At 44.7% G+C, this 16,636-nt stretch overlaps 1 protein-coding gene across 1 annotated transcript in view; it reads left to right on the plus strand.

The window, feature by feature from the left end:
- Positions 1-4,776: 4,776 nt before the first annotated feature.
- The window catches only part of C3 (complement C3), a 74,418-nt gene continuing 62,558 nt past the window's right edge, over positions 4,777-16,636 (plus strand). The window contains exons 1-3 of the mRNA XM_032210180.1: positions 4,777-4,886; positions 10,277-10,469; positions 15,096-15,258. Of these exons, the coding sequence (XP_032066071.1) occupies positions 4,816-4,886; positions 10,277-10,469; positions 15,096-15,258 (427 nt within the window). The 5' untranslated portion in view covers positions 4,777-4,815. The remainder of the gene's footprint in view (positions 4,887-10,276; positions 10,470-15,095; positions 15,259-16,636) is intronic.

A 16,636-nucleotide genomic window follows, 5' to 3' on the forward strand; every position in this document is an offset into this window, starting at 1 on the left:
TGTTTCAAAGGTGCCTTTTAAAAAGGCAACTGGACTCCCCCCCCCCCCCCCCTTGAAGCTTCTTGGATGAGAAGTGAAATGTTTTCAAGGAAAAACCTCAAGAAAGTCCAGTTGCCTTTTGGAAAAGCATCTTTGGGATCCCCAAAGAGATGTTGCTGAAACAAAGGAAAAAGCCATCTGGATTTTTCCTATGTAGATTTTCATGAAATGTCTAGCTCAATCTTAAACGTTTTGTTTTCAAGTTTTGAGATGTATGGCTGAGGAGGGACCTAGTGGATAGATCAATTTAAATCAATCAACGTGATATATTTGGGAGAAGTTAAAAATAGTACCTACCTAGGACCCTATTGAATAACCCGATGCAATTATTTCCCAAATGTAGTTTTGTCTACAAGTAAACTATTAACTTTACAAGTAAACTATTAATTTTGTAAACCAAACAGTGAAATAACCTTTTAAATTTGTTCATATACCACTGTAAAAGAAAAAAAAAAGTATCTTCAAGAGGCCAAAGCAATTTTAATTTTGGCGTTATGGAATATCATATGTAAACTCATATGTACATCCCTGGAATGTGCTTAGTTAAGTTTAATGTCAGTCTGGGTTATTCCTGTCATTTTATTGTCTCTGATCAATCTTCAAAAATAGTAAGATTGTTTTTCTGAAAAAAAAAATACTTTCACCCTAATCATTCTGCTTTTGTTTCTAGTTTCATACGTTCCCATAAATTTGAAATAAAGTACTCGCAAATGCCTTCTTTTCATCATAAAAAGTTTTTATTTTCCATTTTCATAGCATATAATCACATGTATACTATTACATAGTCAATATCATGTTGTATTATTAAGTAATTACATCAATTCATCTTACAATCAATTACCAAAGGGGAAAAAAAGAGAAAAAAACCCAGTTATTGGCTCTTCTGCTCTCCATACACCATATTTATACCTTATCCGACACTTTCTTCCCCCTCTCTCCTCCCCCTTTCTACATCCTGTCTTCCCTCCATCATTTTCTACTCTACTTCCCCTTCCTTTCTCCTTCTCCTCTCTCCCCTTACCACTCCTCCTTATACACCTCATCTTCCCCCCTCACCCTCTCTCCTGCCCCCCTCTTCCTATCTTTCTTCTTTCCTCTGCTTCCCACTCTTCTACATCCTGTCTTCCCTCCATCATTTTCTACTATACTTCCCCTTCCTTTCTCTTTCTCCTCTCTCCCCTTACCACTCCTCCTTATACACCTCATCTTCCCCCCTCACCCTCTCTCCTGCCCCCCTCTTCCTATCTTTCTTCTTTCCTCTGCTTCCCACTCTTCTACATCCTGTCTTCCCTCCATCATTTTCTACTCTACTCCCCTTTCCTTTCTCCTTCTCCTCTCTCCCCTTACCACTCCTCCTTATACACCTCATCTTCCCCCCTCACCCTCTCTCCTGCCCCCCTCTTCCTATCTTTCTTCTTTCCTCTGCTTCCCACTCTTCTACATCCTTTCTTCCCTCCATCCTTTTCTACTCTACTTCCCCTTCCTTTCTCCTTCTCCTCTCTCCCCTTACCACTCCTCCTTATACACCTCATCTTCCCCCCTCACCCTCTCTCCTGCCCCCCTCTTCCTATCTTTCTTCTTTCCTCTGCTTCCCACTCTTCTACATCCTGTCTTCCCTCCATCATTTTCTACTCTACTTCCCTTTCCTTTCTCCTTCTCCTCTCTCCCCTTACCACTCCTCCTTATACACCTCATCTTCCCCCCTCACCCTCTCTCCTGCCCCCCTCTTCCTATCTTTCTTCTTTCCTCTGCTTCCCACTCTTCTACATCCTGTCTTCCCTCCATCATTTTCTACTATACTTCCCCTTCCTTTCTCTTTCTCCTCTCTCCCCTTACCACTCCTCCTTATACACCTCATCTTCCCCCCTCACCCTCTCTCCTGCCCCCCTCTTCCTATCTTTCTTCTTTCCTCTGCTTCCCACTCTTCTACATCCTGTCTTCCCTCCATCATTTTCTACTCTACTCCCCTTTCCTTTCTCCTTCTCCTCTCTCCCCTTACCACTCCTCCTTATACACCTCATCTTCCCCCCTGACCCTCTCTCCTGCCCCCCTCTTCCTATCTTTCTTCTTTCCTCTGCTTCCCACTCTTCTACATCCTGTCTTCCCTCGATCATTTTCTACTATACTTCCCCTTCCTTTCTCCTTCTCCTCTCTCCCTTTACCACTCCTCCTTATACACCTCATCTTCCCCCCTCACCCTCTCTCCTGCCCCCCTCTTCCTATCTTTCTTCTTTCCTCTGCTTCCCACTCTTCTACATCCTGTCTTCCCTCGATCATTTTCTACTATACTTCCCCTTCCTTTCTCCTTCTCCTCTCTCCCCTCACCACTCCTCCTTATACATCTCATCTCCCCCCTTCACCCTCTCTCCTATCCCTCTCTTCCTATCTTTCTTCTCTCCTCTGCTTCCCACTCTTCTACATCCTTTTCTACTCTACTTCCCCTTCCTTTCTCCTTCTCCTCTCTCCCCTTACCACTCCTCCTTATACACCTCATCTTCCCCCCTCACCCTCTCTCCTGCCCCCCTCTTCCTATCTTTCTTCTTTCCTCTGCTTCCCACTCTTCTACATCCTGTCTTCCCTCCATCATTTTCTACTCTACTTCCCTTTCCTTTCTCCTTCTCCTCTCTCCCCTTACCACTCCTCCTTATACACCTCATCTTCCCCCCCTCACCCTCTCTCCTGCCCCCCTCTTCCTATCTTTCTTCTTTCCTCTGCTTCCCACTCTTCTACATCCTGTCTTCCCTCCATCATTTTCTACTATATTTCCCCTTCCTTTCTCCTTCTCCTCTCTCCCCTCACCACTCCTCCTTATACACCTCATCTTCCCACAACCCTCTCTCTTTTCCCTCTCTTCCTATCTTTCTTCTCTCCTCTGTTTCCCACTCTTCTACATCCTGTCTTCCCTCCATCATTTTCTACTCTACTTCCCCTTCCTTTCTCCTTCTCCTCTCTCCCTTACCACTCCTCCTTATACACCTCATCTTCCCCCCTCACCCTCTCTCCTGCCCCCCTCTTCCTATCTTTCTTCTTTCCTCTGCTTCCCACTCTTCTACATCCTGTCTTCCCTCGATCATTTTCTACTATACTTCCCCTTCCTTTCTCCTTCTCCTCTCTCCCCTCACCACTCCTCCTTATACATCTCATCTCCCCCCTTCACCCTCTCTCCTATCCCTCTCTTCCTATCTTTCTTCTCTCCTCTGCTTCCCACTCTTCTACATCCTTTTCTACTCTACTTCCCCTTCCTTTCTCCTTCTCCTCTCTCCCCTTACCACTTCTCCTTATACACCTCATCTTCCCCCCTCACCCTCTCTCCTGCCCCCCTCTTCCTATCTTTCTTCTTTCCTCTGCTTCCCACTCTTCTACATCCTGTCTTCCCTCCATCATTTTCTACTATACTTCCCCTTCCTTTCTCCTTCTCCTCTCTCCCCTCACCACTCCTCCTTATACACCTCATCTTCCCACAACCCTCTCTCTTTTCCCTCTCTTCCTATCTTTCTTCTCTCCTCTGCTTCCCACTCTTCTACATCCTGTCTTCCCCCCATCATTTTCTACTCTACTTCCCCTTCCTTTCTCCTTCTCCTCTCTCCCCTTACCACTCCTCCTTATACACCTCATCTTTCCCCCCTTACCCTCTCTCCTATCCCTCTCTTCCTATCTTTCTTCTCTCCTCTGCTTCCCACTCTTCTACATCCTGTCTTCCCTCCATCATTTTCTACTCTACTTCCCCTTCCTTTCTCCTTCTCCTCTCTTCCCTTACCACTCCTCTTTATACACCTCATCTTCCCCCCCTTCACCCTCTCTCCTGTCCCTCTCTTCCTATCTTTCTTCTCTCCTCTGCTTCCCACTCTTCCTCTCATTCACTTGGTGTATTTCAGCTTCTGAGCAAACTCCCTTTTGTGTTGATGGTATTTATAATTCCATTTAAAAAAGAAAAAAATAGCAGTATACATGTACAATCATCCCTCCTCCAACTTAGTAAACTCCACTCCCTCCCACCCTCCCCCCAACCCCCCCAACCTTCCCCCACCAAGACTTCCGAGAACCAATACAAGGTATAAATCTTTAACAAAAACAGTTTAAGATATACTTAAAGAATGCCTTCTTATAAAGTTATACTGGTTTTAATTGTTCTTCTTACTTAAGCTTAAATGCTGTAAATGTTGTACATATGTGCATGAATAGGGAGGAGAGAAATTTGAAATGGGACTTCACAGTAGCTTCAAGGGAAGTACTCTGAAAAGAAAAAAATAGGACTATCCAGAGCTACCATATCTGGTTGTAGACATCCAAGTAACCATAACATAACTGTCCCATATCACCAATCCTCATAGCATGTGCTCCAAATAAATGGCGTTTCTTGCTCAAAAAACCTGAGAAAACAATGCCTTAATAGCCTTATTGTGATCTGTTTAGCATCAGGTTTGGGCTACTTTAAAGTCCTTCCAAATATGTGTGAGGGAGAGAAGGAAAGTGTGAGTTCCTGACCTCAAGATAAAGAGATATCTGCAGGCGCAATAGCAGAATATCTAGAACAAATTGCACAAAAATGCTATTTAGCAATCATGTTGAACTAAGAGAGAGAAGACAAATAATCCACTGTGTGCCTCATTAATTTCCTCTGAAATTCCCCACTTGCTCAAGCTCCTCCTCACCTTCTCCCCACCCCATTTGTGTACTGATTAAACATTCAGCAATTGCAAAGGGGCTGGGCTTCAAAGCAGGCTCTCTGGATAAATACTGGAGCTGTCAACACTTCTCTGATCCCTCTGGACTGCCATGGAAGGGATGACGTTCTATCTGGTGGCTGCTCTATTGATTGCTTTTCCAGCATCTTCCCAGGGGGCTCTGTAAGTATCATAGATATTTCAGCAGGGAAAGGAAAGCAGTGCTGGGGAAGCCTTGTGGGCTTTCTCTTCCATGACGGTCTGTGCTAAACACAACCATCACCTCCAAAGCTGTGGTCCTTTGCGGGGTAATGAATTTCCTTGCAGGTGTCTCCAAACCCTTTGGAGCTTTCTTGGAAAGTCCAATATATCCCCACGACAGGAGTAAAAGGATTCTAATCATCAAGAAGGGGAACTGACAGGCCCTGAAGTTCTAAGCTGAGGAATTGTCCTTGGAGTGGAGATTCTCTGGATAAATATAAAGACCTCTTGCTCTCAGTTACGGCTGGCGGGGTGGGGAGGCATCTATAACCATTGCTAAGCAGAGTCAAGAACTTCCAGAAAACAATGCAGTTGAATATATAGAAAACCCACATACTTTGTTTCTGATATCTTCATGGCTAAGACTTCAGTGACATAGAGACTGGCCTATCTACTTGTTTTGAGAAAAATGTTTATTTCGCTGTGTGTACCTATACTGGAAAACCAGATATGACTTTGCAGCAGGCATACAGTATGTGTAACTAAATGATGTATGAGTGATAGCAGCAATGAGGCTGACCATATTTCTCTGGTCCCAGTATGGAGGATTGTGACCCGACAAATGCGCGTCTGACAACAGCGCGCCCAACAAAACCGCGGTGATAAAACCGCGATGGCGACAGCGCACCCACAAAGGCGCGTCGACAAAAGAGCAATTACGGTTAAGGTAAGGGTTAGGGTAAGGGTAAAGGTAAGGGTTAGGTTTAGGGTTAGGGTTAGGGTTAGGGTTAGGGTTAGGGTTAGGGTTAGAGTTAGAGTTAGAGTTAGAGTTAGAGTTAGAGTTAGAGTTAGAGTTAGAGTTAGAGTTAGGTTTAGGTTTAGGGTTAGGGTTAGGGTTAGGGTTAGGTTTAGAGCGCGCTTCTGTCAGCGCGCTGTTGTCGGCGCGCTTCTACGCTCATTTGTCAGCGCGATTGCGAACTCGTGTTTTTTCCCAATGGTTTTGTCGGCGCACTTTTGTCGAGCGTGCATTTGTCAGTGAACCATGGAGGATCAGCTACTGAAAAAGCAAAAGACAGGAGAAGGAGGAGGGCAGAGAAGGTGATTTGTCAGTAATAGCAATAGCAGTAGACTTATATACCGCTTCATAGGGCTTTCAGCCCTCTCTAAGCGGTTTACAGAGAGTCAGCATATTGCCCCCAACAATCTGGGTCCTCATTTTACCCACCTCAGAAGGATGGAAGGCTGAGTCAACCCTGAGCCGGTGAGATTTGAACCGCTGAACTGCTGATCTAGCAGTAGCCTGCAGTGCTGCATTTAACCACTGCGCCACCTTGGCTCTTAGTATACATTACAGTATACATATAACAACTCTTATTGCAGGAAAGAAAAGTAGGTGGTCAGTTCTGATCCCTTTTAGGATTGCAAACAAACTCTCTGTAGGTGTAAACCCAAAGCAGGAACATCCAAGAACAAATCTCAACAGTATGCTAGATGCGGACTTTGCTAGGGACTTGGCATGGAATCCAAATTGATTTATTGCTTTTAAAGGAACAGAAACCGAAACACTGCAGCTACAGAGAGGAGACAATGTTTAAGAGCTTTAACGTAGGGGCCACTTCCTTTTCACCTTGGGAAGGCAGTTGTGTTTGAGGTGTGTGTTCAAGTGGTATTGTAAAAAGCGAGGCTTGTGGTTTTAGACAGGTCCTCCTCCTACCTTTCCCTCCAGAGCAGTGTTTCTCAACCTTGGCGACTTTCAGTCCTGTGGAGCGAGCTGGCTGGGGGATTCTGGGAGTTGAAGTCCACAGGACTGAAAGTCGCCAAGGTTGAGAAACACTGCTCCAGAGTATGACCCTCAATGGCTAGTTCCTTGTTAGGGTTTCAATAAGCAGAAACTCAGGAAGGATTTTTCTGGGTTTCTTTGTTTAACGATAACAATGGGTGAAACTACATTAGATGTACAAAATCCATGTTCAGACTACCCAAGACATTGTTTTAAAGGACCAGCTCTTAAAAGTCCCTAAAAAGAATTGTAAATTTGAATTGTTCACGTTCAATTGCTCTTTGGATTGATGTGAAGAATATAATGCAATATATGTATGGTTACAACTGTCAGCCGGTTACAATAATAACACAAGCAACAGCTGTTCAATAACGGGTATGTGATCATCGCAGCAGAAGAAGCCAGTGTTTTGTAAAGGCATGTGTGGATTAGCGCAATTAACTTAATTATTGACAATTATCACCATGAAACCTTATCTGAGCTTCAGTTCTTGGCTACTGGAAAGTACGTTTTGGTTAATCCAAGAGAACATAGGAAGGCATACATGGTGAACATTCTTAGTCTTCCATAATGTGTTTCTCTGCGCTGTTGAAGTGTCTTGTAGTTTTTTTAGTTCAGTGGGCCTGGGACAGTGGTGGGATTCAAATAATTTAACAACCGGTTCTCTGCCCTAATGACCATCTGGGTAGGTGGGGCTTGGCGTCATGTGACTGGGTGGGCGTGACCAACTCAAGGTCACTCAGGTCGATGGGCGCTTCTCCTTAGCTCTTACAATGTCATAAGGGTTAACCGGAGAGGCAGTTTCTGTAAACAGGGGAATAAAGATGAGGCTAGAAACAACACCTGAATGTTTCCTTCCTTCCTGCCTTCCTTACAGGATTAGCCCTGTAAAGTGAAAAAAAACAAAAGGAGATTTCTTCCAACCACTGGTTCTCCGAACTACTTAGAAAGTTACCAACCGGTTCTCCTGAATAGCTGCGAACTGGCTGAATCCCACCACTGAAAAGAACCAAGGAAAACTATCCTGATACATAGTGAAAGACTGCTACAATTTATTTATTTATTATGTCTAGATATTTTATCATTTTTGATAAGACTAAAATTCAGAGAAGGCATGGTTAATATTTTTATTAGTGGCTATTGAGCTCTAGATTAATCTTTTAGCAAAAGAAGAATGTGCTTAAGGCGTGGAAAGAAACCAAAAGGAGATTTCTTCCAACAACCGGTTCTCTGAACCTCTTAGAAAGTTAAGAACCGGTTCTCCCGAATAGGTGCGAACTGGCTGAATCCCACCACTGGGTATATGGTTACTCCATGTACCCCATAGTTTGCGAAAGTAACCAGATAGCTCTGAGAAGCCAATTAAATTACATTGCAGCAGACGGTTTATGCGAAACTGCACACGTAATCAGAGTGCAAGTAGGAAACTCCAGCAGGCCTCGCTTTCAAATTGCTTTGTTTAAATGCAAACACAGCCGGAGCCAATAGAATGCGACTAAAGATATCAAGATATGATAACAAGGCGTTTGTTTGCAATATATAATATTAGAGTCATTTGATTTACACAGCCTTAATCTCCCATTCACACAAGATAATGTGTTCATTAATCTGCCATCTAACAATGTTTTTCTTTCCCCCCATCGCTTTACATTTGCTTTTGTAATAAATATGATTATAGTGTTACTGTGGAGACGGCCTGGCAATAAAACCTCCCATCTCTTTCACTTCTGTAAAAGCCTTCAACTGTTGACATTCCAGTATTACAAAATGGCAACACGGTCCTTTCCCCCCCTCATGGCCCTTACTTGGGGCTGACAAACTAAACCAAATTTGTAGAACTGAAGGCTGCCTTTGGAAAATGCTGGATCAAGTGGGTAGACACTGCTTGAACGCTAGTATAGCAAGTTTGATGCGGGGACGAAAGTGCTGACCTGGAAATCGGGAGTCTTATGAGTTCTAGTGCTTCTTCCTTGGGCAGGTAACTTTGGGCCAGTCCCTTTCTCAGCCCAATTCACCTCCCAGAGTGGAAAAATAGAAGGCAACAAACCAGTGGTGGGATTCAGCCGGTTTGCACCTATCCGCGAGAACCGGTTGGTCACTTTCTAAGCAGTTGGGAGAACCGATTGTTGGAAGAAATCTCCTTTTGTTTTTTCCCACTTTACAGGGCTAATCCTGTAAGGAAGGCAGGAAGGAAACATTCTGGTGTTGTTTCTAGCCTCATCTTTATTGCCCTGCTTACAGAAACTGCCTCTTCGGTTAACCCTTATTCCAGTGGTTCCCAAACTTGGCAACTTTAAGACTTGTGGACTTCAATTCCCAGAATTCTCCAGCCAGCAGAGCTGGCTGCAGGATTCTGGAAGTTGAAGTCCACAAGTCTTAAAGTTGCCAAGTTTGGGAACCACTGCCTTATTCCATTGTAACAGTTAAGGTGAAGCGTCCATCGACCTGAGTGATGTTGAGTTGGCCACGCCCACCCAGTCACATGCCCACCGAGCCCCGCCTACCCAGCTGGTCATCAGGGCAGAGAACCGTTTGTTAAATTATTTGAATCCCACCACTGCCGAGATACATTCATATTTAAAGGCATGAATTAGCAAGATCTGTCTGCGAAAGATGTAATTTATTAGCCCTTAGCTTCTGAGGTTGATTCTGCATCTGTTCTGCAACACTGCAACACTAATGTGTTGCATGAATTCTGGTGTGTGGATTAGGATGTGTGGGGGCAACTTCTGAATGGTGAGGAGTCTCTCCTAGGAGACTGTGTGGTTTGCAGTGATGTCACTGAAAGGAATTGGTCAAAATTTCCACCTCATTTTAGGCAAAGGTTTGGGGTTAAAGATGGGAATTCCTAATTTCTGAAAAACAAAACAACTTGATCTCACTTTGTCAAAATTGCAGCCGCGATTTTGCAGCCAAATTAGTTTCAGGTACAGCGGTCTGCAGATGGGTTACTGGAGGACTGTATGCAGGCTGGGAATTGCCTAATCTTGGAAGAAGGCACAATTCTATTTTTTCTTCTTCTTCTTCACCTCTGAGATCAAACTCTGTTCTTTCATAGAAAAGCTTGTCCTTTTTTAAGCTGCAACGGGACACCGCATTGCTTATAATGTGATCCCATTATAATACCACCCAGTTTACTGTAATGGTCGCTCCTATTTTATAACCCCAAAACGGCACCCAAATCTCTTGTAAGTGATACAAAGATAAACATTTAGTAATTTTTCAACTGTGTTTGGAAGGTTTCTGGGTCACAAAGAGCCAAGATGGCGCAGTGGTTAGGGTGCAGTCCTGCAGGCCACTTCAGCTGACTGTTATCTGCAGTTCAGCGGTTCTAATCTCACCGGCTCAAGGTTGACTCAGCCTTCCATCCTTCCGAGGTGGGTGAAATGAGGACCCAGACTGTGGGGGCGATATGCTGACTCTGTAAACTGCTTAGAGAGGGCTGAAAGCCCTATGAAGCGGTATATAAGTCTAACTGCTATTGCTATTGCTATTGCTAGTTTTTCTAACTCTTTGTTTCTTCACTTTTCTAAAAGCGCCTCACTTTTCCTCAGCAAACTAACGCAGGAGATCTTCTTTTCTCCTTCTGCAGCTACAACCTCATCACCCCTGGTGTTCTGCGAACAGATACAGACGAGCAAATTTTGGTGGAGGCACATGGAGACAATGCTCCGAAACAGCTTGACATCTTGGTTCAGGATTTTCCAAAGAAACAGAAAACCTTGTTCCAAACCAGAGTAGAAATGAATCCAGCGGGAGGCATGCTTGTCACTCCAACTATAAAGGTGGGTGAATAGTAATGGTTGCAGTAGAGTCTATTGTATCCCTGCAAAAATACCAAAATCAAGCTAAAATCCCCTTCATTCTACTTGAGAGGAAGTGTCATGCACTTTAGTAGAAAGAACATGACTAGACTTGTCAGATATTGGGAGAAATTGAGAGTATAACTCGAGGGAGGAAAAACCCCAAAGCATGCACATGTATTTGCATGTTCATCCCTCTGGAACGAGCTCCCCGCAGGGATTCGGACCCTCACCTCTCTCCAGGCCTTCCGAAAAGCCGTCAAAACCTGGCTTTGCCGGCAGGCCTGGGGGTGATGAGTTCCCTCCCCTCTTGACATGTATGGTTGTGCGACTGTTGTTTACTTTTATTATTTGTATTTTGTTTTTTATGTTCCCCTTTCTCCCCCTTGAATTGTTCGCCGCCCTGAGTCCCTCCCGGAGAAGGGCGGCATACAAATAATAAAATTCTATTCTATTCTATTCTATTCTATTCTATTCTATTCTATTCTATTCTATTCTATTCTATTCTATTCTATTCTATTCTATTCTATTTATTTTACAGTTCCTATTGCCACAATTGCTGAAAGATTGTGTATAGCATTTCACAGCAAACAAGTAAAATATTATAAATATTTAGATCAAAATCAGTATCAAAACCAAAAGTCAACCAAAAACAAAAAACAAACCCCCTGAATGATACGAAGTATAGCAAAATTAAAGTGATTAATAAACAAAACTGAGTTGAGTTGAGTTTGAGTTTATTAGTCTTGTATGTCGCCCACTCCGGGAGGACTCCGGGCAGCTTACAATAGAAAGGGGAAAGGGGATAAATAAGACAAACAAGAATTTAAAATACAACAACATTCATAGTTACCGTGGGGCTGGATCCTTCAACAGCCCCCGGCCTGCTGGAGCAGCCAGGACTTAGTAGCTTTACGGAAGGCCGGGAGGGTAGTGAGGGTCCGGATCTCCACAGGGAGCTCGTTCCAGAGGGCCGGAGCTGCAACAGAGAAGGCTCTCCCCCGGGGGGGTCGCCAGCCAACATTGGCTGGCAGATGGAATCCGGAGAAGGCCTAGTCTGTCCGATCGAATCGGTCTTTGGGAGGTAATCGGCAGGAGGCGGTCTCTCAGGTACCCAGGTCCAATGCCATGAAGGGCTTTATAAGTAACGACTAGCACCTTGAAGCGTGTCCGGAGACCAATGGGCAGCCAGTGCAGCTCACGGAGGATAGGTGTAACGTGGGTGTACCTAGGTGCACCCACAATCGCTCGCGCGGCTGCGTTCTGGACTAACTGAAGTCTTCGAACACTCTTCAAGGGCAGCCCCATGTAGAGCGCATTACAGTAATCCAGTCAACTGCTAAGCTAACTTTTAGAAAAGATTGCTAGAGATTCTGAATCAGTCTAAGTTTAGTGGTGAGTAAAAGTAGGATGTTAGTGGGCCAAATAGCCGCATTTTCAGATTTAAAATATAGACATTTCAGGAAACGCCAAAGGCTTCTGGGCAACTTTTGTTCTTCCTTACCCAGGGAGGAGAAATTGGCTTAGCCTGTGTGCCGATAGAACTATGTTCAATCTCAACATGAACAATGGTAAGGGAGAAAAAAAGAAGAATGCTGAATGGCAGGGACGTGCAGTCAGGGGAGGCAGAGCCTCACTGCTGTCATCATGAAAAGAAAAAAAATGTAAAAGGAAAAAGGCTGAGCTAGTTGCTGCCAGAGTCACAGGGGATGACTCTGCTTAGTGCTTAACTGTTTAAAAAAGCCTCTAAAAAAGTGCCCTCTATAGGAGGAGGCGGGAGAATGATGTGCCTCATCTACTCTGGTGTTTTATGATCACTTGAGCAGAGTTAAGCAAGGGTTAAAAGCCAAAAAATTCCTGACGTAGATGAGGCACATCGTTCTTCCGCCTACACACACACACACACACACACACACACACACACACACACACACCAGGATAAAAGTATATAAGCCCAGCTTCACTGATTACAAGTTTGAAAAGGCAATGTGGCTCCACCTGCAATCAAAGGCTCGGATCGGAAGGCAGCAGGGGAATGGAGGGGTGGGGGTATGGCAGAGGAGCTGCTTTCAAGCCATTGGAAAATATATCCTATCCAACTTCTGTGTTTGTCTTTGTTTGAGAGTGAGAGAGGGATCCAACTTCTCTGTGTGCATGTGTCTGTTTGAGAGAGGGGGGAGGGAGGGAGAGAGGGAGGAAGGAGGGGGAGGGAGAAGAAAAAGAATGAAGGAAAACTTTTTTGCAAAGGAGAAAAACAAAAGCTGTCACTTTAAATCGGAACTGAGCATGCCTGGCTGTGGAATTCTGGGAGTTGAAGTCCACAAGTCTAAAAAAATTTGAAACCCCTGTGTCAGTGCCTCACCAGCCATAAACCTCACTGCACGTCACAGCTGAATGGTATATCTCTATGACCGATCTGTTTCCAATAATCCTGGCTATTCCAGAGGGCTTCAGTGTTGAAATGTTATTACCTGACCAAATCCCATCCAAGACTTCACTTAAATCCAACTCTGCTAGTACTTGAGCCCAAATAATGTCAAACAGCTGCTGGCATCTGAAGGAACATAAAATCTGAGAAAAATTCTGCAAACTGGACCATAATCTCATCAAGAGAAATTAACCTCCTGACTTTCAGACCTTCTAGGTTGGAGTTATGGACAGATTTGTTCATATTGGTAACTAACGTTGTGTATGTTAGTCTGTGTGTATCTCTGTGTATTTGGCTAATCCAATAATTGCCCAAGGAAAAACCATAAAGAGAAAGAGAGAACAGCTGATTGTAGAGCTACAGTGTGCAGCCCAGAGGGCAGAATTCATTATGGGCTGCGATTCATGTTTCTCCAAGCTCAGATGGTCAACCAGAAAAGTTTATTTGGGGTGAGGGTTCCCTCACTCTCCTTCACATTTGCCTTGAGCTTGGAATTAGGGGCTGAGTTTTCTTGGTGCACAAATTAGGAGGGAGAAAGGCCAAGGAGAAAAAGGTTGTAGGTACACAGCAGTGGGTAAAGTATACCAAATGTGACTTGTAATAGCAGAATGGCAAGGTGGGATCTCGGGGATGTGTTCTTCATTAGTTTCTTGACTGTGCTGCTTTAGCTGGACACCATAGGGTAGTGATGGCTAATCTTTTTGTTGTTACGTGCTGAAAGCATGCACATGCATGTACCATAATGCCATACGTGCACCCCACCCCCTGCACATGTGTGCATGACCACCCTGCACTCCCCCACGCATGGGTGTGTGGCTCCTCTCGTCCCCAGCGCATATGAGCACGAACCCCCATGCCCCGTTGGCCTCCCTGCAGCCTCCTGGGACCAAAAATGGGCTACTCCCATGCGCCCCGCCTCCATGCATGTGCGCATTACCCCCCACCCCACGCATGTGTGCACATCTCCCGCATGCAACCCTCCGGGCATGCGCGGCAGAGACTCAAAAATCAGTCTAGGGCTATGATTCTTGCTTGGGACTAAGAAATTCCAGATAGTTTATGACTGAAGAAACAAGGAATGATATAATCTGTTTAGAGTTAGCCTAACAAAAGAGGAGTTAAAGCTCAAATGAAAGATGATACTAACTTTTTTTAAAGTTTATTTTAGAACATCTTTGTTAAAGATTTATACCCTGTATTGATTCTGGGAAGTCGGGTGGGGGGGGGGAAGGTTGGTGTGTGTGTGGGGGGGGGGTTGGGTGGGGAGGGCAGGAGTGGGAGGTAAACATTTGCAAAAGTTTTTTTTTCTAACATTTTCAATAAAAAAAAGTCCGTTGGCCGGTGGGAGACGTGCACACATGTGCGGTGGAGCTGAACTGGGACGACGGCCTGCGTGCCTGCAGAGAGGGCTCTGCGTGCCACCTGTGGCACATGTGGCATAGGTTCACCATCACAGCTATAGGGCCTCTCCGTAGCCGCCTGCAAGGAAAGATCAGAAACCAACTTAGCAAAAGCAAGAAATGTCTTTTTAAGATTGAATGCACCTATGCTTGGCATTCTGTGATCCTCTTTGTTTTCATTTTTGACCCGGTAGAAATTTCTGGATCAATGTTTTAGTGTTGTTGCCTAGGGCTAAGGAATGAGGCCGTAGGTGGCCCTTAGTGGTTACCCATTAGTCTCCGGATTCGCTTCAAGGCGCTGGTCGTTACCTAAAAAGCCCTTCATGGCATTGGACCTGGGTACCTGAGAGACCGCCTCCTGCCGATCACCTCCCATAGACCGATTAGATCACACAGGTTAGGTCTCCTCCGGATCCCATCTGCCAGACAATGCCGGCTGGCGACTCCCCGGGGGAGAGCCTTCTCTGTCGCAGCTCCAGCCCTCTGGAATGATCTCCCCGTGGAGATCCGGATCCTTACTACCCTCTCGGCCTTCCACAAAGCCGTTAAGTCCTGGCTGCTCCAGCAGGCCGGGGGGCTCTCGAAATATCCAGCCCCTCAGAAATTGTGACTGTTGTATATTTTAATATGTTGTTTTGTCTATTATCCCCCTCTCTTGTTTTATTGTAAGCCGCCCGGAGTCCTTCGGGAGTGGGCGGCATACAAAATCAATAAAACTATAAATTGTAAACTATAAACTATTAGTGATGAAGCCTCTGCTCTGTTCATCTTCTCATCCAGATTCCTGCAAAGGAACTGAATAAGGAGTCTAGACAAAATCAGTATGTGGTTGTGCAAGTAACTGGTCCTCAAGTGAACCTGGAAAAGGTGGTTCTCCTTTCTTATCAGAGTGGCTTTGTGTTCATCCAGACAGATAAAGGCATCTATACACCAGGCTCTCCAGGTAAACTCTTTTTCTGCCTCTCTTTCTCCACTCCCCTGGGGTTATGTGATGAATAATGCTATAAACAAATCCATACCTGGGATTTGTCATTTATTTGAGATATTTCTAGAGAGTGGGGGAAAGGGAAGAATGTATTCCTTGTGAGTGTTGACATTGCTTATATTGAGAAATCAAGTTTAGAAAGTTCAGAAAAGATTTAAGAAACACATTGATAGATGGTCCATTGGAATGTACCATATTTTTCGGACTATAAGACGCACCGGTGTGTAAGACACAATGATTTTGAAGAGGTAAGTAAGAAAAAAAAAAGGTTTTTGTCTTCCCCAGTCCCCAGGAGCATTCTGCAGGGTTCAGCGGGGCTGGGGGAAGGCAAAAATGTCCCTGTTTTTCACCCAAACAGGGACATTTTCCCCTTCTCCCAGCCCTGCTGAAGCCTGCAGATTGCTTCTGAGGGGTGGGGGAAGGCAAAAACGCCTCCGCTTTTGGTGAAAATGGTTTGTTTTTTCGCCCATTTTTCACAAAAATGGGATGCGGGGGTGGGGCTTCAGGAGGCAAAAAATGGCTGTATTCGGTGTATAAGACGCACCAAAAATTTCCATGCTCTTTTAGGGGTGAAAAAGGTGCGTCTTATACTCCGAAAAATATGGTATTCACAAATTAGGAATGGAATGGAGAAATCCAAGAAGATGTCACCTTGACTAATTGCAAGCTATAAAAGGGGAAAGGCTTTTTCTTTAGCTCTTCTTTGAAGAACTAGGGGATATTTCTGTCTAAGGTGCAGAAGATCCAGACTGAAGTAATCTAAAAACATTTATGCCATAATAAACCCCTTGGCCTTTACGGTGCCTGAGGACGCAGTTGTTTTAGCCCAATAGACTAATCAGCTGTTTTTCTAGAAACTGTCCCACATCTGATGTTTTAGGATTTACATTGAGTCTGGAAGACAGCTGCTGTCATGGTTGAGGCCTGGCTCACTTTGAAAACCCCGCTTACAGCCAGACAAGAAGAATGCGGGAGGGAATAGATTGGGATGCAGGGGAGGCATAATGGGAGGGAAATGAATGGAACGAGCACTGACTTGGAGCCTGAGAACCAAGGTCATCTGCTGAGAAAGTCTACTAGGCGGCGAGTCCATTACCCAAACAAACTCTCATGGCCTTCGGAAAAGCTGTTAAAACCTGGCTGTTCCGGCAGGCCTGGGGCTGTTGACCTTATCGTTAAGGTCCAGCCCTGATCAGAAATGTATGCGTGTTGGGAATTTTTAAATTATTCTTTTATTTTGCTTCTCTTTTCTTTCTTTCTTTCTTTCTTTGTAAGCCGCCCAGAGTCCTTCGGGATTGGGCGGCCTAGAAATTTAACAAATAAATAATAAATAAAT

This window comes from Thamnophis elegans, chromosome 2 (genome assembly GCF_009769535.1).
Source record: "Thamnophis elegans isolate rThaEle1 chromosome 2, rThaEle1.pri, whole genome shotgun sequence".
NCBI lineage: Eukaryota > Metazoa > Chordata > Lepidosauria > Squamata > Colubridae > Thamnophis > Thamnophis elegans.